Source organism: Paroedura picta, chromosome 1 (genome assembly GCF_049243985.1).
Source record: "Paroedura picta isolate Pp20150507F chromosome 1, Ppicta_v3.0, whole genome shotgun sequence".
NCBI classification, from domain to species: Eukaryota; Metazoa; Chordata; class Lepidosauria; order Squamata; family Gekkonidae; genus Paroedura; species Paroedura picta.
The window spans coordinates 19,732,472-19,753,958 of NC_135369.1; the positions used below are offsets into that span (position 1 = coordinate 19,732,472).

A 21,487-nucleotide genomic window follows, 5' to 3' on the forward strand; every position below is an offset into this window, starting at 1 on the left:
TAGCAGAAATAACGGCTAGTGCTTCTGCACTCCGCTAGGAACCGTGAGCGTCCCCACAAACCTCTCCCACAGACTTCAAGGGGGCGGGCTAGCTGACAGCCCTGGAATTTCAGCACTCTCAAGAACAAAGCCTGAAGCCCAGCAACCTCATCACCATCCTTCCTGTGTTCCAGGATCTTTAAACACATTTAGCCACTCTGAACAGGAAATTATAGTATTATTATCATTAAATTATTATAATGTTCCATGTAAAAAAATTCATAATGTTCCATGTAAACCGGCCAGAGCTGTAAAGAATGGGAGGTATAGAAATCCAAAGAAAGAGAGAAGAAAAAGAGAGAAACATTAATTAATTAATTAGTGGTGATGCTGAAATGTCACCCAGGCTTGGCAAACAGGTTCTAGAACATTCCTTGGTGGTCACAGCTCTTTTGAACATACTCATACCTCTTCTCCCCCACCCATCGAGTCACAGCCTCTCTGTGGTTTTCAAGGCAAGAAGCGGTTTCCCTGTGCCTGCTTCCGTGTCACGTGGTATTTGGGGGTGGTCTCCCTTCTGAACACTGACCAGGGCTGACCCTGCTTAGCTTCCAAGTTCTGAAAAGATCAGGCTAGCCTGGGCCATCCAGGTGCGGATACACCTCGTCTGACAAATGGCTTAATCGCTGCTTCCTGTCAGTGAGGTGCTGTAGCTCTGAGCAAGGTGGGGCTATGTGAGACTTCTTAGCAGCCTCACCAAGCTGCAGGAGAAGGGAGGGCAGTAACAGTCAAGGGTATATAAAAGTGCAGTGCCAGGAATCCCTGTGTCTCCATGCACGAGTCATTGGGCAAAGAGTTAGGACTAACGGTGGCCAAAGATGGGAGCTGCAAGAAACAGGTATATGCACCTGCTTGTGGAAAAGGTGGCCTATGGGAATGGCCTCCACCTGTTTCCAACCTTTGTGGAACAGGAGGAAGAAAAAGTTGAGGCCCCCCACCCACAACCCAAGAATCATCTGCTTAAACTCGAATGCAATAATCGGATTATCGTACAGACATCAATTTTTTTTAATAAAAATAGCATGTATAAATGCAACAAAGATTTACATCTTTAAAAAAAATTATAAACAACATGGACTGAAAAGGTCAAAATACCAAACTGGTGCAAATTTAACTCTCTCCAATAAAGGGGAAATGAAGCTGGAGATTCCCTCTACCCTCCTAAGTGAGAGCTGAAGGAGGTTTCGTTGCTGTGTCTCGTCCAAGATGGGGGCAGATTTCTTTTGTGGATAAACCATAGGAAATAAAACCTCTCTTGCGTAATTTGCCACTTCCTTGTGTTCTGTTTGGGACAACCCTTTTCTTTCAAATCAGCTTGACTGCAGACAGAATTCCCATGATGCCCCACATCCCAAATTTCCTTTGCTGAGAGGGGGAGGCCTAAAAATTTTTATCCATGGAAGAAAAATGGCCGTTTGGTAAGCATGTGACATATGCTATAGTTCGAACTGGATCACACAAACACCTGTGCCCATTTCAGTTGAATGACCGTCTGGGTAAGAGGGGTGTGTGTATGTGTGTGTCCAATACCAATAGCATGGGAGAACATCTGGGTCAAAGGTAAAGTACAGAAGACTTCCCAAGGGCACAAGTTTCAGAGGATGGCTCGGTTGGTCTGCAGCAGAAGCAGCCAGATTCCAGCCCTCGGGGTGCCTTGGAGACAAACAAGATTTTCAGGATTTCTGCCCAATGGGAGCTTTGGCTCTTAAAAGCTCATCCTCCAAAAATCTTGTTGGGTCTCGAAGGTGCAACTAGACTGGAATCTCACTGTCCCCACAGGAGCAAGGTCACTCCCATCCCTCCTTCCCACCCAAAGCTACGGACCTAATTCGAATCCTGATGTCGCTGCTGCTGGGTTCCAATTAAACCATTTCCCCGGGATTTGCATTTTCCATTTATTTTTCGGGCAACGCACTGAATCCCAGTGACAAGAATCTGTCGAGACAAACGAAAACCCAACTAGGATGGCTGGTCCCCCCCCCCCCCCCACACACACACACGTTGGAAGAAACGGCAATCTTAAATCACAGTTTTAGAACATTTCTCTCGTACGAACGAACACGCATGCGCACAAAGCCACACCGGACCGCAACAGACACAGCTGGCCGCGGCTTCCTTAGACCCGGGGTTGGGGCTGTCCCCCCCCCCCTTGGTTTGCTGCCGCACAAAGTTCGGGGTGCAAAGTGGTCTTGACGAAGCTTAACATAGAAACATGACAAATTTCAGTGGGGTTACGCTAGTCCGGGACCCGGAACTGGCTGCTGCGACTCCTTCCTTGGGAAGATGCTCTCCAGCGGACACCCCCTTCCCCTGCTGTGTGGCAGCCTCTGGGCCCAAAGAAGCCAGTCCCTGAGGCTAGCCCTGTCAATCAAACCGACACCCAGACGCAAACGTGCACTGCCCCCACCCCACCCCCACTCAGTGGCTCATGGAAAGGGCTCCAGCATTGCCACTGAGCCCTGCCCGGGTTGCCGAGTCCCGAGCATTTGCGCGCTTGATGCCTCTCTGGGCTGTCAGCGTCTTGCATCCAAACCAACATGTCCTTAGAACCCGTTAAAAAAATAAGCAACTTTAAGAATAAATACTGTCTTGAGGTCACCCCTCTCAAGCGGCTTCCGGGGCCAGAGGAAGCTCCAAGAAGACAAACTTGTGGTTTCATTCCAACAGTCACGTTCCCCAAATTGGGGAAGGGGCAGGGGAAGGGCCAAGAGGAACAATCCGGAGCTCCTAAGGGAGTTTCTGAAAATTGTGGTTTGCCGTTTTGCTCGCTAGAGGTCAGCACTGCTACGTGGGCGCGGGATAATTTTCCCGCCTGGAAGAAATGCAGCCTGCCAGTGGGAGAAGCGGGGCGGGAGGGGAGAAACGATCCCCACTCTCTGCTTTCTTCCCAACTTGGAGCGAGATGAGAAGGGGCGGCCCCCTCCCAGGCAGGTTCGGTGTTTGTACAGAAAGTGCAGACAAGCCGAGAGAAGGGCATGCTGGGTAAAAAGATAAGGCTGCCGTCTCAGCTGTTATCAAGCTCTCAGGATGTCCTTCACCCTTCAGGGTTGTGCACATTCCTTCCCACGCACTTCTCTGGCCCCGTGGAAGGTGGCGGGGCGAGCAAGCGGAGCGTTGTGATCGGCAGAGATGGGTTTACTGCAGCTTCGATCCAAGCCCCATCTGAGCGCTGCCCCCATCTCTGCACGGGAAAGAGAATACTGAACGTTGCTCATAAACATGCCTCCAGAGAGAGGCAGCACTGACTCCTTTTCGAATATGATGCAGGGGGGGAAAGATGTGCAGGTTACAGCACTCCCTTCCTGACCGTCTGAACTTTTGTTCAAAATACAACTCTTTCTAGCCCTGAAGGCGGCAAAGGGACGTCAGGTCTCAGAAGCCAAAAAGGAAGGGGGCCGAACGAGCTGCCCAGTGGCCTGGGGGCACGGAGAGCTTCCCTGACCCTGCTTAGCTCCTTTTCCCGCTGAGAGTAGCAAAAGCACAATAATTTAAGCAAAAATAGTAAAAATGTCAGAACGATCTGTGCAAAAATAAAAGGGGGGAAATGCTACTGTAGAAGAATCTGCATTTTTTTTCCCTTGGTGCTGAATTTGGATTGCAGAAGTTTTGCTTTTTTTTGCATAAAATGCATACAAGTCTTGTTGTAAAACAGTCTTTAGGACAAACAGACCTTCAGGGTGTTTTTAAAGGGGGGAGCCACATCCACACAGGGGCTTGTGGATATGTCTCCATCTTCCCTCCCCCCCTTTTCCTTAACAACAGAACTAGCAAGCACAGACCCTGCTGTCTGGAGCCCTGCCCTTTCACAATACTCCAATGCCACAAAAAAACAGGGTCCAAGTGCATATCTGCCCAGCTCCAACCACCTGGGCCCAGCATCCACAGCACCCCCCTCTAAACCAGGAACCACTCTGTCATCCATGGCGTGCCCTTGAAGCAGGGCATGCCCTCCCTGGCTCAAAGGTCAGTCAGCTTTCCCACTCTGCTACCCTCAACAGTGCCCCGAATTTGCCTCAGGACACAACTGCCTCGGACACCCCCCCCCCGCACCGAAGGCTGCCCTTGTCTCTCGCTGTTTCAACCTCCTCCTTTAAACCCGTTGCTTTGGACTTCCCCCTTCCGTGTTTTTCCAGCAGCCTCCCTTGTCGCAAAACCACAGAGCTGACAAAACAGCCCGGCCCTGACCTCCGATTCCCAAACCTCTCCAAACCCGATGGAGGAGATTAAGAGGAGGAGATGAGGGTCAGTCTGTCCCTGATCTCCGTTCACGTGCCACGTGGAGATCTGTTCATTTGGCTACGAGGGACTGCGTGGAGACGTCATCATGGTGAAAAGGCTGGGAAGTGTGGCTGCGGGGAGGGGGGCAGGACTCCAAAGACCCATGAGAGTTAAGGGGTTCTGCCGGTCCCCTGGCACCAGCTTTCTGGGTCCACGTGGCATCATACAGACAAGACCAGAGAAACTGAACTCAGAGGTAAATCCTTGTTTTCTGATGGTATTTCTCGAGTGCCGCCATAGAAGCGGCTAGACCAAGAATTCTTTTCCGGGTTGCCTGTGAGCCCAAGATGTTACCTTCAAGGGTCGCTCCCAGCAACAGCCAGCAAGGAGGCCACAGCCGGATCAAGCCACGCTCCCGCCCACGGCCACGGCCCTCTTGGAGTCATCCCCGTTGACCAGGGCAGAGTTCAAGCGGTTGTTGTCGACGTCGATCGCTTGAAAAGCCCCCTCTGGCTGCACGCAGCAGGGCTTGGAGCTGCCGGTGGCCGCTTCCGGCTGAGGGCCCTGCATCTGGTATTCGTTGCTTTGCGGGGTGCTTTGGTTGCTGCTCAAGAGGCCTTTCTGCGGCCCGGAGGCTCTGCTGCCTTCGGGGCCGCTGGACCCCTGGACTTTGTTCTTGGTCTTCAGCCGGTCGTGGTACGTGAAGAAAGCAAAAGCCACCGCGATCGCTAAGGTCATGGACAGAAGCACCGTCACGGTCACAAACTGGGCCCAGTAGGAACGCCGCTTGCCTGCGGGCATGGCCTGGTGGGGCAGGCCCTCCTCGGCAATGCCGTCTTTTCCGCTGCTGCCCAGGATGTCGGGGTACTTTGGGGTAAGGACCCGGTAGCTGGCCACCACCTGCTGGTATCCGTTCTCGTTGGACAAGCATTCGTAGGTGCCCAGGGAGGCCTTCTGGACAATGACGACCAGGGCTCTGTCGTCTTCCACAACCAGCCCTTCCGCCTTCTGCTCCGTCGGATAGTTCCATGTGTAGTTGGCCAGGGCCGAAGCGTGAGGACAGGTCAGCCGTACCATGGAGTTCAATTCAGATGTCAAAACTGAAATGCAACACGGAGAGTTGTAATTTCACAGAAGGAGAAATGTGCCAATGTTTCAATCAAATCTCTCCCTGGATTATGGCATTTCTAATGAAGAAGAATTGGTTCTTATATGCCGCTTTTCTCTACCCAAAGGAGTCTCAAAACGGCTTACAATCACCTTCCCTTTCCTCTCCCCACCACAGACACCCTTCGAGGGAGGTGAGACTGAGAGAGCCCTGAGATTACTGAAGAGGAAGAGTTGGTTCTTAGAGGCCGCTTTTCTCTACCCGAAGGAGTCTCAAAGTGGCTTACAGTCGCCTTCCCTTTCCTCTCCCCACAACAGACACCCTGTGAGGTGGGTGAGGCTGAGAGAGCCCTGAGATTACTGCTCGGTCAGAATAGCCCAAGGTCACCCAGCTGGCTGCATGTTGGGAGTGTGGGATCAAAGCCGGTTTGCCAGATTAGAAGTCCGCACTCCTAATCACTACACCAAACTGGCTCTCCTTCTGTAGTGGGAGCTGGGCCTGAGAGCTGCCACAAAGAGCTCTTGTTCAGCATTTCCATCCAAACTGCTGTAGTTCTTTTGGAGGCTTCCACACAACACTGTCAGGTGTGTCCTCTGCCTTCCAGGTCGGCCCTGGTTCCACTGAAAGTCTGTTCAAATCTCCTATGCTACTACCGTTCTTGAAAAACCATCTACGTCTGGTGAGAAGGGGGAATATGTTCTGCATATACATGCAACCCTGGCAGGCAATACCATTTCTGGTCACTGCCTTTTTGGTGGCTTTTTAAAAAAACAACCAGCCGCTGATAGATCATTGCTGTGTTCCAATACCAAGAGCAAGGACCTATGAATGAAAAACAAAACAAAACAGGCAAAAGACCCACCAATGGCGGGTAGATATACAACATGGGACTACTCCCCCGTGGAAGTTCTGTTTCCTCTTAAATAATCAATTTTGTCAGAGTTTCCAAAGTCCAGCAGGAAGAAGAGTTGGTTTTTTATACTGTACTTTTCACTACCTGAAGGAGTGTCAAAGCGTCTTAAACAAACCTTCCTCTCCCCTGTGAGGCAGGGGTAACCCCGGGGTAATCAAACTGCAGCCCTCCAGATGTCCATGGACTACAACAGTGGTCCCCAACCCGCGGCCCGGTGCCAGGCCGCGAAGGTCATGGCACCGGGTCGCGGCTCCCTCTCCCCGCCCCCCCCCGCAGTAAAAAACTTCCCAGGCCACAAGCTTGCGGCCCGGGAAGCTTCTTACTGCGGGACGGGGGGGAGAGGGAATCAGGGCTGCGTCCACGCATCGCGCATGCTCACATGTGCCATGCGCGGCCAAAATCGTGCATGCGCGAAAGTGCCGTGCATGCGCAAAACTGCAGCGCATGCGCAATTTTGGCTGCGTATGGCGCATGTGCGCGGCCGTGCATATGCGATGCGCAGGCGTGGCCACGCATGCGCGGCATGCGCGGGCGGGCAGTTGGCCTGCTGGTCTCCAGCCTCAAAAAGGTTGGGTACCACTGGACTACAATTCCCATGAGAATTGTAGTCCATGGACATCTGGAGGGCCGCAGTTTGACTACCCCTGCTCTAACCAAACTGTTCTGCAAGAAAAGTTCTATGAGAATTGTGACTGGCGCAAGGTCACTCGAATCTCTGTGAGAAAGCTCGACTAGGAATATATTACATAAATAAATAAAAAAATTATATCCTGTCCTTGCTCAAAGGAGATGTTACAAGTTCTCAGGAAGCCTGAAGGAATGACCAGGAGGTTCTGAAAGGCAGTTTCACATTTAGTTTCCCCCCTTTGTTGGGTCCACCGAGTTTTGTAGGCCCTCTCGCCATTTTGCTAAATCCGCTTTCCAAGAAATCTCAAGCAATCCTGCATTGAGCAGGGGGTTGGACTAGATGGCCTGTATGGCCCCTTCCAACTCTATGATTCTATGATTCTAAGCATGGATTCACCAAGTGAACAACTTATTTTAAATTGGGAGGGGGGATGGTGAGAGGAGGAGAAAGGGGGAAAGCACTGTCGTAAGCAAAGCAGATCACCAGCCCAACCACTCTGAAATGGGAGAGGACCCTCCTTGCAACCAACGAAACCCTGAAAGGCTTGTACTGAACTTTTTACAGCTCCGTCGCTGACGTCGTTCGAAGACCTCAGCAAAGTTCTGAAGCGTTTGCTTTTGTCTTGGCATCCAAGGCTGGGATTCCCGTACTCGACGTCCTGCAGCCAGTTGCTCCTGGAAGTGGAGAGGACATAAGGATGGACTTGCGGGATCACAGCAGATGTATTGCATTCTGTTTCCAACAGCAGGCCCCTCCAGGAAAGCTCACAAAACGCGGCCTTATCCAAGGTTTCCTGGCTCAGTGGCAGAGCAGCTATTTTGTATCCACAAGGACCCCGTGTTCAATTCCCAGCAAGTTTAGTTTCATTTTGTTTCGGAAGGGTGCTATCAAAGAGGTATGCATTAAGGGTGGCCAAACTGTGGCTCTCCAGATGTCCATGTCCCCCTGAGCCCCTGCCAGCACCATGCTGGTGGGAGCTCATGGGAATTATAGTCCATGGACACCTGGAAAGCCACAGTTTGGTCACCCCTGCGGAGAGCTGCTGCCAGTCTCAACAGACACGGCTCAGCTTGATGGACGGAGTTTCTGATTCAGTATAAGGCAGCATAAGTGCAGGAAGTAGAAGACTGCCTCTGGGGAGGGCAGTATATAAATGTAATAAATAAATGAAATAAATAAACATATGGCCATCCCGACTGCCACTTCGGGATTGGGAAGGCATTCTCCTTAAGCCAGAGGATCCTGGAGGGTTTTTTACCTTCCTCCGGGCATAGAGCAGGGGTCAGAGGGCACTTCCTGCATTGTGCAGGGGGTCAGGCTAGATGATCCTGGAGGGTCCCCTCCAGCTCTGTGTTTCTATGGCTGTTCCATCCAAGCTATCAAGCCTAATGGCTTTCTTTTGCCCTAATATTAGCACGGCACAGCCAAAAAGACAGCTATTGTCGCCACATGACTAATGTTGTGAATCAGACACTATTCTAATCCCATTTATGGATGCACAATGCTGATTTATCGTGAGTCAGACCGTTTATCCGTTTTGCCCAACTGCAAGCGCTGACCTCTCTGTTAAAGAATCGTCTTTCTCAAGACCTGCGAGGCAGTGAAGCAGAGGCCTTTTCTATACAAACCACACCCTCTAACCACTGAGCAACAGCCCCTCCCTAATACTTTTGGGCTCAGCAGGCCTCCTGTTAAACCCACTGCTTAAAAACTTGTTTTCCTCTGTTTGTGTGTATCTCTGCCAACAGAGGAGAAGCGAGGGCTACAGTAAATCTGTTAGGTGCTACTTGGGGCTGGTTCTGCAGGTGACGCTACCATTGTGACTAACATCCCTTGAAAGACCCGCACTCTATGAAGTGGTCTCGTCTCCTTCTAAACATATTCCCTTTGGGGGTTCCCACAATGACCAGAGTGGAAAACTGAAACAGGGATGCTATATTTCCATGCCTGGTGTCATCTCCCTGGACGAAGCGCCCTGTCCTGGACCTTGGAAGCTAAGCAGGATCTGTGCTTGGATGGGAGGCCAACAAGGAAGCGCAGGGTCACTGCACAGAGGCCGGAAATTGTTGGAAAATGCAAGATTGGTAGTGTGCATGACTCAACAGCACATGTGAAGAATATCCTACAGGGGGCATCAGAGATATATAGCATATTTAGGTCAGAAACTTCTTGGTGTGTCTCTCATAATGTCCTCCTGTGTCCTGATTGGCTCTATTGGAGACTTCCTGCCCTTTGAGCACACTTCCTTCCTGCCTTCAGATGAAGAACAGTTAGTCAGACTGCTAAGATCTCTCTCACCTCCCTTTCTTTACAAAGTTGTTTCAATTCTCAACAAAGCCAGTTATTATTATTATTATTAATGTTAGATATGTATATTGCCCTCCTAGACGGCTCCTTATTCTTTAAGGAGCCCGTGCTCCGGCTCTTTGCATATTTAAACTCTACCAAAAGAAACAGCAAACCACCTCTGTCCAACTCTTGCCTTGAAAACTCGGCAGGGCGGCCATAGGTCAGCTGCGACTTGATGGCACTTCCACCCCCACACGAGGCAGCAGATGGACTGTACCACTGCAGTCTTCAGGGGGTTGGGGGAGAGGATATAATTCATACGCCCCATGAAACAAAATGAAAACATCTAGTACAGCAGGGAGCAGGGTTCTATCCCAGTTCCCTCCCTGATATGCTAGCTTTCTGCTTTCAGGTTTGTTTTTTTATAATGGGGGGGGGAGGGCATTGTGATTTCTGAACTGCGGTCTGAAGGGGTCCCTCCTGTTCCACCTCTGCCTCCACATTGCGCTGCAAGTGTCGACTCAGTCCTGCCAATACTCACAGGTCCTCCTTATCCTGGAATCTGGAACATTTGTGGTGACGGCGGTCCCAGGCGCAGTAGGGGTCTCGCGCCAGCACACACTCCGCGCAGCTCCTATACATGCTGCAGTTGGCCAGAGGTACTTGCAGGACACCTTTAGAATAGCCCACATACAGGATGCCCTGTGATCAGAAGGGGCAAAAAAAGGAAATTATTATTCTTTGGATCCTCTAATGCAGGGGGAGTCAACCTGTGGTCCTCCAGATGTCCATGGACTACAATTCCCATGAGCCCCTGCCAGCGTTTCCTGGCAGGGGCTCATGGGAATTGTAGTCCATGGACATCTGGAGGACCACAGGTTGACTACCCTTGCTGTTTGCAGCTGGTTCTGTCTGGGCATAAGGAAGGCCGTTCTTCACCCCATCTGGGCGGCCATTCCCCAATGGCCACCCACCTCCTTGCTGCTGAAATCCACGCATGCCCACAGGCTTCAGGGAACCGTGTCTGATAGAAAGAAACGTAACCTGCCTTCTCAGAGGAGAGCAGCATGTTCCGGACAGGTTCTGGGTCCTTGAACACCTGGATCGCTTCGATGATGTGAGCTCCCCTGGCAGCGACCACGACTTTGTGAAGGAAGCCATCATCTGTGGGAAACAAAATAGAGGGAGACGAATTACATCAAACTTTTAAACACAAGTTAAAAACATTTCAACCAGGTTTGCCACGATCCTGTACAAAACCAAGGTTTGGGTATGAATGTGCACCCATGAAGCTGTCGTGAAGAAGAGATGGTTTTATATCCTGCTTTTCACTATTCAAAGGAGTCTTTAAGCGGTTTATAATCCCTTCCTCTCCCCACAAGAGACACCCTGTGAGGTAGGTGAGGCCGAGAGCTCTAGCAGAACTGCTCTGTGAGAACGACTACAAGAGAACTGTGACTGGCCCAAGGTCACCCAGCTGGCTGCATGTGGAGAAAGAGTGGGGAATCAATCCCAGCTCACAGATTAGAGGCCGCCACTTCTGAACAACACCACCAAGCTGAATCACTCCATCAAGGGATGGAACCCTGGAACTTTTGCCTGCCAAGCAGCTGCTCTGCCACTGAGCAACAATCATTCAACAAGTAGCTCAGGAAAGGAAGGACAACTGAATCCTCCCCACTTCCCACACTTCAGACACACAGAGCCTTTCCTAACACAATGCTGGGTCCTTCTGCCTGCCACCACCACCACCTCATGCCTCCTTTTCCTCTCACCTGGTTGTGGGCCCCCACCTGACTATGCATTATTGCCCCCACATGCACCTTTCCACCACCCGTGTTCACAGGTTCCCACGTGTCCCTCCCTGATAGCGCTGCGCACCATCCCTTGTGGGAAACATGGGCAGTGGGGGGCTTGCAGGGAAAGGTGGACAGGTGGCCGGGGGAGGGGGACACATGGGGGCAGAAGCCCTGGCAGCTGCCCCACCCCAACACTTTTCTCTCCACCAGGCTCCCAGGATCAGAGCCTGGCTGGAAGGGAAAAGGAATTCTGCATGATGGTGTCTTGGGAAGCGTGGCCTGGACCTAGAAGCAGCTTCATGGCTTTCCACTCCTTTGGAAAACCACCCGCTCTCCCTGCCTGGGGGTGGGGGGTGGTGGGGGGTGGTGGAGTTCAAAGTCTGCAGCAAGCAGAGCCTGGCATACACCAGACTGACTTTCACTGGCAGGAATGTGACAGCCTGCATAGCCCACCTTTAGCCAAAGCTCGTTGGAGCTTGGAAGCTAAGGGAGATTTGGCCACAGGTAGCACTTGCCAAAGCTGAGAGTGAGCTAAGATTGGCCAGGGAAGCCCATTGTAACAAGAAAAGATTTTTCAGTTTCGTGAGGAGCAAACGTAAAGTAAAGGAGGCAATAGGCCCGCTGTTGGGTGCGGATGGACAAACTCTAACGAAAGATGCAGAGAAAGCAGAAAGGCTTAGTGCCTATTTTACATCTGTTTTTTCCCACAGGTCTAAGTGTTTAGGCACATCTAGAGATGGCTGTAGCCAAAGGATAGTGTCTGGGTGGCAGGTTAACATGGATAGAGAGGTGGTCGAGAGGCATTTAGCTGCACTGGATGAGTTCAAATCCCCTGGTCCAGATGAAATGCACCCGAGAGTACTCAAAGAACTTTCCAGAGAACTTGCACAGCCCTTGTCCATCATCTTCGGAACCTCTTTAAGGACTGGAGATGTCCCGGAGGACTGGAAAAGAGCAAACGTTATTCCGATCTTCAAAAAAGGGAGGAAGGATGACCCGGGAAACTACAGACCAGTGAGTCTGACCTCTGTTGTGGGGAAGATAATGGAGCAGATATTAAAGGGAGCGATCTGCAAACATCTGGAGGACAATTTGGTGATCCAAGGAAGTCAGCATGGATTTGTCTCCAACAGGTCCTGCCAGACCAACCTAGTTTCCTTTTTTGACCAAGTAACAGGTTTGCTGGATCGGGGAAATTTGGTTGATGTCATTTACTTGGATTTTAGTAAAGCTTTTGACAAGGTTCCCCATGATGTTCTGATGGATAAGTTGAAGGACTGCAATCTGGATTTTCAGATCGTTAGGTGGATAGGGAATTGGTTAGAGAACCGCACTCAAAAAGTTGTTGTCAATGGTGTTTCATCAGACTGGAGAGAGGTGAGTAGCGGGGTACCTCAGGGTTCGGTGCTCGGCCCGGTACTTTTTAACATATTTATTAATGATCTAGATGAGGGGGTGGAGGGACTACTCATCAAGTTTGCAGATGACACCAAATTGGGAGGACTGGCAAATACTCCGGAAGATAGAGACAGAGTTCAACGAGATCTGAACACAATGGAAAAATGGGCAAATGAGAACAAGATGCAATTTAATAAAGATAAGTGTAAAGTTCTGCATCTGGGTCAGAAAAATGAAAAGCATGCCTACTGGATGGGGGATACGCTTCTAGGTAGCACTGTGTGTGAACGAGACCTTGGGGTACTTGTGGATTGTAAACTAAACATGAGCAGGCAGTGTGATGCAGCGGTAAAAAAGGCAAATGCCATTTTGGGCTGTATCAACAGAGGCATCACATCAAAATCACAAGATGTCATAGTCCCATTGTATACGGCACTGGTCAGACCACACCTGGAGTACTGTGTGCAGTTCTGGAGGCCTCACTTCAAGAAGGACATCGATAAAATTGAAAGGGTACAGAGGAGAGCGACGAAGATGATCTGGGGCCAAGGGACCAAGCCCTATGAAGATAGGTTGAGGGACTTGGGAATGTTCAGCCTGGAGAAAAGGAGGTTGAGAGGGGACATGATAGCCCTCTTTAAGTATTTGAAAGGTTGTCACTTGGAGGAGGGCAGGATGCTGTTTCTGCTGGCTGCAGAGGAAAGGACACGCAGTAATGGGTTTAAACTTCAAGTACAACGATATAGGCTAGATATCAGGAAAAAGTTTTTCTCAGTCAGAGTCGTTCAGCAGTGGAATAGGCTGCCTAAGGAGGTGGTGAGCTCCCCCTCACTGGCAGTCTTCAAGCAAAGGTTGGATACACACTTTTCTTGGATGCTTTAGGATGCTTAGGGCTAATCCTGCGTTGAGCAGGGGGTTGGACTAGATGGCCTGTATGGACCCTTCCAACTCTATGATTCTATGATTCTATGATTCACTTGGACAGCAAGACTGGTATTACTACATGGAGGAAAGCTTGGGTTGCCAGCTCCAGGTTGGGTAAAACCTGGAGACTTTGGGGATGGGGTATGAAGAGGGTGGGGTTGGGGAGGGGAGAGACTTCAATGGGCTATAATGCCATACTGCCCACTTTTCAAGCACCCACCTTCTCCAGAGAAATTGTTGCCTGGGGATGAGCTGTAATTCCAGGAGATCCCCAGATCTCGTCAGGAGGTTGGCATTACTACGAAAGGCAATTGAAAACCACCTGTGCTCATCTCAAATGCTACAGCCCTCATTCTTGCTGTTTCAGTGTAAGATAGGAGTAACTAACTGCATTCTGCCAATGAGCGTGCCCCACACAGGCACCAGAAGCCTTCCTTGAAACGACATCTTGTGTCAGCGGAAGGCTCCTGATGTCCGTGGAAGGCACCATCTGCAGAAGGATGGATCTGGGAATGTTGTTGTAGTTGTGAAGTTGTGTCCGACCCATCGCGACCCCATGGACAATGATCCTCCAGGACGTCCTATCCTCTACCATTCCCCGGAGTCCATTTAAGTTTGCACCCACTGCTTCAGTGCCTCCATCCAGCCACCTCATTCTCTGTCGTCCTCTTCTTCTTTTGCCCTCGATCGCTCCCAGAATTAGGCTCTTCTCCAGGGAGTCCTTCCTTATCATGAGGTGGCCAAAGTATTTGAGCTTCATCCTCAGGATCTGGCCTTCTAAGGAGCAGGCAGGGCTGATCTCCTCTAGGACTGACCGGTTTGTTCGTCTTGCAGTCCAAGGGAATACCTGCCCTCTAAGACCAATATTGAAATATTAAACATGGAGTTCTATAATGCCCATAAAAAGTCATACCTGTCCCCAAGAACATCACGGTGTACCGATCCCCCACAATGCTTGGGGTCTGGTGGACAGCAATTCGAGTGTACTGGGCATTCTGCTTCACCAGGAGAGGTTGCCTTTGGTTGGGCAAGATCTTCTCGTCCATCAGGAAGTGTTCCTTGATGAACGTCAGGGCTCTGTCTGCGGATGGGCCAACCGAACACTGCAGGAAGGAGAGACATCGTGCTGTAAAAGATGCCCAGGATGCGGCCAGGATCGTAAAGACAAAGGCGTTGTGTTGTGTCTGCACGTCAAAAAGCTGTCCGACTCCTGGGTGAAGGGAACCCCAATCTTATGGCAGGGAAACCTGCAGGAATATTTTGTTGACTGTGGAATTATTGTGGTCGGCCATCCTTGCTTGGGTAGGGTTGAATCAGACTGAGCTGGGGTTTCAAAAACTTGAATGGAATGACGATGGAATTTCCTCAACAAGAACAGTACCTTCTAGAGCAGGGGTAGTCAACCTGTGGTCCTCCAGATGTCCATGGACTATAATTCCCATGAGCCCCTGCCAGCAAATGCTGGCAGGGGCTCATGGGAATTGTAGTCCATGGACATCTGGAGGACCACAAGTTGACTACCCCTGTTCTAGAGTCCTTCTCAGGCCCAAGCATCTGTATATCTTTTATCATTTATGCCACACTTTCTCAACCGAGGTTTCGTGAAATTCCGTGATTTCTTGATGACCCTGGAAGGCTTTCCCAAATGGGTGAGTTAATTAATTTTTGAATATATATTTTTTAAAAATTGTTAAATATTTATCAGGTGATATGATTATATATGGTCATGTCGACCCATCGACCCCCCCTCCCAAAATGGCCCATGATGGTCCAGCAGGGGGTGGGAAGGGGAGGCGCCCCGGGTGGGCGTGTCCACAGCTCTGCTGCCCAACCATATTTTGCACGATTGTGCAACTTCTGGGGTTTCTTGAAGCCTGAAGGATGTTTCAGGGGGTTCTCAATGTTAAAAAAAGTTGAGAAAGGCTGATTGATGAACTGTTAGTTGAAACATATGACCTGAATGAGAACAGCCATTTTTATTTATTTACAAAATGCATGTGCCACCATTAGGGCCACCAAGGAGACTGACAAAAGCCTGTCATAAAGACCAGTTGAAACCAAAACTAAAATACACACAGAAAGAACAAAGAACAGTCATTAAAACATAGGGCTTGGAGAAGACAGCAACAGTAGGGGATAGACGTACGTCCTTGGCAAGAGAATTCCATAGTGTTCGAAAAGGCCTTTCCTCAGATCGCTGCCCACCAAATATCAGAAGGCAGAAACATCTGAAGGCCTTGGAAAATGCCCTTAGCAGTGAGGTAGGTTTGTGTGGGGGTAGGTGGTCCTTCAGGTATACCTTCAGGCATCCCAACTCGTATCAAGCTTCTAATATCAGTGCCTTGACGTGAGCTCAGAAAGAAAATAGGAGCCACTATAAATGGGTGGAGACCAAATCCCTCCAGTCTCGGCCTATCTCCACTTTGAAGATTTGGAAACTTTTTACCTGCCTTAAGGAAGCTTTTTCCTCTAGTATTAACTTCCTTAAGATGCCCCTCAATCCTTTTATGCATCACAGTCACAGTAGGTAAAGAAGAAAGGTAACAGTGATCTTTAAAAAATCCATTCAGGACACTATGGGTGTTTAGAGGGCAGCCACTTAGGGGGAGGTGTTACGAGGAGGTTTGCTCGCGCCATGATTTAGGTTTGGGGTTTGTATTCATGGAGGCCCTGGGGCTTCTGTAGACCTTGGTTGAGGGTAATGGCTGTGGTTTAGCCCAGTGGTCCCCAACCTGCGGGCCGCGGCCCGGCGCCGGGCCGCGAAGGCCATGGCGCCGGGCCGCAGCTCCCTCTCCCCGCCCCCCCACCGCAGTAAAAAACTTCCCCGGCCGCAAGCTTGCGGCCCGGGAAGCTACTTACTGCGGGAAGGCGGGGAGAGGGAATCAGGGCCGGGCTGCGCCCGTGCAGGCCGCGCCCGTGCGGCCCGATCCGCGGGCGTGGCTCGCGGCGCGGCCCGATCCGCGGGCGTGGCTTCCGGGCGCGGCCCGATCTGCGGGCGTGGCTCGCGGGCGCGGCCCGATCTGCGGGTGTGGCTTCCGGGCGCGGCCCGACCAGCGGGCTCGGCTTGCGGGCGCGGCTCGATGCACGGGTGCGGCCCGCGGGCGCGGCCCGAAGCGTGGGCGTGGCCCGCGCGGGCGCGGTCCCCGCGGGTGCGGCCCGATGCCCTGCCGGTCCCCAGCCTAATAAAGGTTGGGGACCACTGGTTTAGCCCATAATGCCTTGCTGAAGACTGTATCAGCAAGAGCCATTCTGCTGACATGGCTTGTCTCCCAGCATGCCTTGCCCAGTCTGGGAAGTCTCTTTTTAGTTGTATGCTTTGTTCCTGGGCCAGTGATCTGGGCTCTATTCCGATGGCCAGTGATCTCACCTACCCGCTTTGACTGGGCATCTAGCCTGGTGATATCTCCTTCTCTTCTGTGATCTCAAGAGAGTGGTGTACGGCCTGCCATGAAAGTGCCGTGGCTATGGGAGTTGGAAGAATATGGTTGGGAAGTATAGCTGTGCACACGCCCACCAGGTGACTCTCTCCGCCATCTCCAAGCTCATCCTTGGCCATTTTAGCAGAGGACGGGTGAGTCGACATGACCATATAAAGGTAAAGGTATCCCCTGTGCAAGCACTGAGTCATGTCTGACCCTTGGGGTGACGCCCTCTAGCGTTTTCATGGCAGACTCAATACGGGGTGGTTTGCCAGTGCTTTCCCCAGTCATTACCATTTACCCCCAGCAAGCTGGGTACTCATTTTACCAACCTTGGAAGGATGGAAGGCTGAGTCAACCTTGAGCCGGCTGCTGGGATCGAACTCCCAGACCTGATAAATGTTTCACAAATTACAAACAATATACAAAAATTAACTTTGACCCATTCAGGAAGCTCTTCTGGGGCTGTCAAGAAACCCCAAGGTTTCACAAAACCCTGGCTGAGAAAGCCTGTTCTATGGCGTTTCTTCTCTAATAGGTTAAGTCATTTGTCTTTCTTTCAAAGGCTTTAAAGGCTTGGCTATTTCTCGGCGGATGTATTAGCTTAATCGTTCTTTAGTTATCGTAGTAGCAAAGTTAGTGGTCATCTTAATTGGGTCTTGGCAAATGGCGAAACTTGTGTAATCCTGGAGAAAAGCAGCTTTAGTACAAGCACCCTTGGGTCTGGAGAAATGGTTAAGGGATAGATCTCTGATGTTGCTGAGCTGACGGTTCTTTTCCATCGCGAAATCTGTTTAGGGAAATCATAGCCTATCTCAACAGCCTAGCTCCAATTTAGACAGAGCTCCTTACACTGGGACTGACCCATGTGAACAGGAGGTGTATCTAGTTTGTGGGAACCACTTTAGACATGCCTGAGCACCGCCTATATTGTGGTGTGTCCCTACCATCTTGCGCTCTGTATTGGGAGGGGCTTGGATTGTATTTAATCACCCGTTTGTTTATAAGAGACTATCTTTGTCAATTTCCAGTCCCTACTAATCCCTGTTATCCATTCTACAACTTTATCCATGGTGATCGATAATATTTGTGAAACTCCCCGGGGAGTGGAGCATGTCCGGACTCAAATCTGGCCCGATCAGGGTGCAGCCCCTCAACACACCGCCCTGCTGCCACCAAGCACCCCATGCAGGAGACTGCGGAGAGGAGGCTGAGGCGCCACTGCACAGGCTGCACCGGGGAGGCCTAACTTCTGCCAGTGACCCGGTGGTGGAGGTGCCGTCCACCCGTCCCCCAGGCAGAGGTAGATGGACAAAACGTCACTGCGCGCTTGCTGCGCCGCCCTGCCTCGCCCTGCACATGCACCGGGCTTTTCAGCAAGTTTCCAATAAAGCTCTGATTGCATTCCTGTAGTAGAAGGTTACTGGGACCCTGCTAGATGGGGGGGAGAGAGAACCTGACAGGGGGCCTTATTTATTTTTTTAATTTAATTTAATTATTTATTATTGCATTTTTATGCCGCCATTTCCAGGCCTGCTGGCTCATGGCGGTTCACAAAATCCTTATCCACTGTTGCTCCTCTATATATTTATGAAACAGCCTGGGGGGGGGGGGGGGGACGTGCCCGGCTGTCCAAGTTAGAATAGGGCCAATCAGGGTGCAGCCAGCTTTGTAACCCAGTAATGGGTTTAAACTACAAGTACAACGATATAGGCCAGATATCAGGGAAAAAATTTCACAGTCAGAGTAGTTCAGCAGTGGAATAGGCTGCCTAAGGAGGTGGTCTTCAAGCAAAGGTTGGATACACACTTTTCTTGGATGCTTTAGGGTGCTTAGGGCTGATCCTGCACTGAGCAGGGGGTTGGACTAGATGGCCTGCATGGCCCCTTCCAACTCTATGATTCTATGATTGGTTCAGGTAAGGGGAGAGGGCCCTGGGCAAAGGATCTGGTGGAGGACCTCTTAACGAGGGCCTCTTGGCTGGGCCTGCTGACAAGGACCTCCCGGCCTGCTGACTGTCTGCTAAGGATCTCTGTCCCAGCCCTCACCCGCCCCACCTGATTTGGCTGCAAGTTGCAGCCCAAAGCCACCTTAAGCTGCCTGGCCAAGGGAGGGGGGCCCTTTCAAGGCCCATTCTTACGCACGGCTTTGAAGCTAGTATAATAATAAAACACTAAAATTCCCTAAGACGGCAAACTCTAACAGCTTGCTGACAACTACAATTCAATACAAAACAAGTAAAAAATCCACATAGATGGTGGCCGTAACTCCTCTTTCTAGACCCTACTCCTCAACTTGCTGATTCCGTCGTATACCTAGGAGATGTAAATCAGGGGGGCGATGATCGGCCCCCCAAGGGGGTCAAGGATTTCACAAGGATGCGGAAGGACCCATTCTTTTAATCCTGTTTTATACAAAATGATGATGATGCGTAGTGGGGCAGATTGGTGCTCCTGATGAGGATAAGCACCCACTGCCCCCTTCTTCTACCCCAGCAACAATCCTCAAGTGTGTGGCAGAAGACGTCTTGACTTTCTGGGAAAAAGGGAAGAGTACCAGGGGCCACATAATCTTCCTGGGGACTTCACCTCTAACTCTGAAAAGAAGATTACTAGTCCTCATGACTGCACTGTTGTTTCAAATGAAACCTCAGCTGGTTAGGAATGCACCCAAACAACTCGAGCCCTTTTTCCTGGGGAAGAACTCAAACAATACTCACGCTGCCAGGGCGGGGATCGATAGCTGGCCCATTATATGTCATCCACTGTGAACAATCCTTGTTGAACTCCTTGAATTTCCCTTCAAAGGCTTGCTTGATGGCCTCGAAGTCAAACACGCAGACCGCTGAGCTCCGCTGGTTTCCCCTCCGCCTGCAAACACATGTACAGGGCACCTGCATTGCCAGATCTGAAAAGAACTCTGCATGTGCCCAGAGACTTCAAGCCAGACCATCAAAATAGATCCCGGGAGCAAAGCCTCAGGAAGCCCACATACCCGGCATGTAAGAGTGGAACTATCTTTCAAGGAAAGTGGTTGCCCCAGGAAGTGGACAAGATCCCTTTGGAGGCCAGCAATAAGCTCAGTGGTTATTCATTACGGGGAAAAGAAAAAGAAAGTGGCCCACCTCACAGGGCTGTTGGGAAGACAGGGTTGGGGACCACATGCATTGCCCTGAGCGCTCCAAAAGGAGCATGAGACAGAAATAGTTCTGTTATTATGAACTTAGGTAGATTATGAGTGGGTGGGCAGGAAGGGATGTGCCAGTGTTTGGATCTTGTGGCCTTTCCTTGCATACCCAGGGAACTGCTAATTGCCTCTGTGGGATGGTAGGTGAATTCCCTCCAGGCCAGGCTGTATTCTCAAGATTTTTGGTGTGTGTGGGGGAAACACTGGGGCATGAATTTGGGGTCACTGTAGGTAGGCAGGTCGGTTGAGTTCCTTCATTGTGCAGGGAGTTGGACTAGATGATCCTGGGGTACCTTCCATGATTCTATGATTATTTACAACATCTTTATCCCACCTCCAGTCAGGGCCGTGGAGGCAACTAACCGCTAAACAACTCATAAAACAAAAGTATAGAGATAAAACAGAGGGCAGCAAATCAAAACACAAGGAAGGAAGGAGAGATTGTAGAAGGAACTCCAGACAAAACAAAGAAGAATTCATCCTCTGGCAAAAAGGGGCAAACTGACGCCCTTGAGAAGGGTGTTCCATTATTCTGGTGCCACAGTCAAGAAGGGCCTCCCTGTGAGTTGCTGCGCATCCATCACCAGAGAGCAAGGACACACATCCAAAAATGTTTGGGGAATGGAACAAAAAAACATAAGATGTTACCAATGATCTCGTTGTGTATAATTTGCTTTTAGGGGATGTTTGGGTCAGATCTGGGAAGCGAAAGGGAATCTGCCTGGGGCCGTCTGGCAGCTGTCGGTAGCCTTGCCCGCCCAAGCCCAGCCCCGCATCCCAGCAGGTCCCCCCGACTCACCACTGAGAAGCAAAGATGCCATAGAAAACGGTACTGCCTCCCTGCTGCGGGACGGCAACAATGTGCTGGATGACGTTGTATGGGAACTCGCCCTTGTGGGAGCAGGAGAGCTGAGCTTTCAGGAAGGTGGTCCATTTCTTCTGAAGCACTTTATCTCCTCCAACGTCGTTCTGGAGAGGGCAACCAAGCAAGGATGTGTTATAAAGCACCCTGCTGCTGGAGGGAAGGCTCAGCAGCCAAACTCCTGCTGCACGTGCACAATCCCTCTATCAGCCTTGGCCCTCCCCCCGTTAAAAGGGAAGGCTAGAAAAGGTCTCGCTCCCACATCTTCATCGACTTTCCTTGCATTTGAGTCTTATTTTGTTAAGGCCATTAAATGGAACTAACACAATTCCGCAGGGCCTGCAAAAGGGAGCTCCTCTGCCAGGCATTTGGTTGAGGTCGACCAAAGCTAGACAACAGCTACTGGGCCCCCGAACCTCCCTCCCTTGACTCCAGATGCCTGAACTGACCAGCCATGGGTCTGTTAGATTGTTACTCTGTTAGAATGTTATCTTCTCTGTTTACTGCTATTATTATTACTGTTGCCATTCATTCGATACAGTCATTAAGTTTGATGTACTGTTCTTGCTCCTATATAAATAAACCGCCCTGAGCCTTAGGGAAGAGCTGTATACAAATGAAATGAATACAATTACACCATCACCCCATCTTGTGGCAGTGAGTTCCCCAAGTCACAGACACAGTTGGTTTTTTTAAAGTTCTTC

General features: G+C 50.6%; 1 protein-coding gene across 5 annotated transcripts in view; it reads right to left on the reverse strand.

The window, feature by feature from the left end:
* Positions 1–4,507: 4,507 nt before the first annotated feature.
* The window catches only part of SEMA4A (semaphorin 4A), an 87,870-nt gene continuing 70,890 nt past the window's right edge, over positions 4,508–21,487 (reverse strand). For all 5 annotated transcript variants that reach the window (XM_077325146.1, XM_077325166.1, XM_077325177.1 and 2 more), the window contains 7 exons: positions 20,721–20,890; positions 19,455–19,605; positions 14,230–14,419; positions 10,244–10,359; positions 9,737–9,897; positions 7,462–7,580; positions 4,508–5,357 (listed from right to left, as the gene is read on the reverse strand). In XM_077325146.1, coding sequence (XP_077181261.1) covers positions 4,660–5,357; positions 7,462–7,580; positions 9,737–9,897; positions 10,244–10,359; positions 14,230–14,419; positions 19,455–19,605; positions 20,721–20,890 — 1,605 coding nt within the window. In that variant the 3' untranslated portion in view covers positions 4,508–4,659. The remainder of the gene's footprint in view (positions 5,358–7,461; positions 7,581–9,736; positions 9,898–10,243; positions 10,360–14,229; positions 14,420–19,454; positions 19,606–20,720; positions 20,891–21,487) is intronic.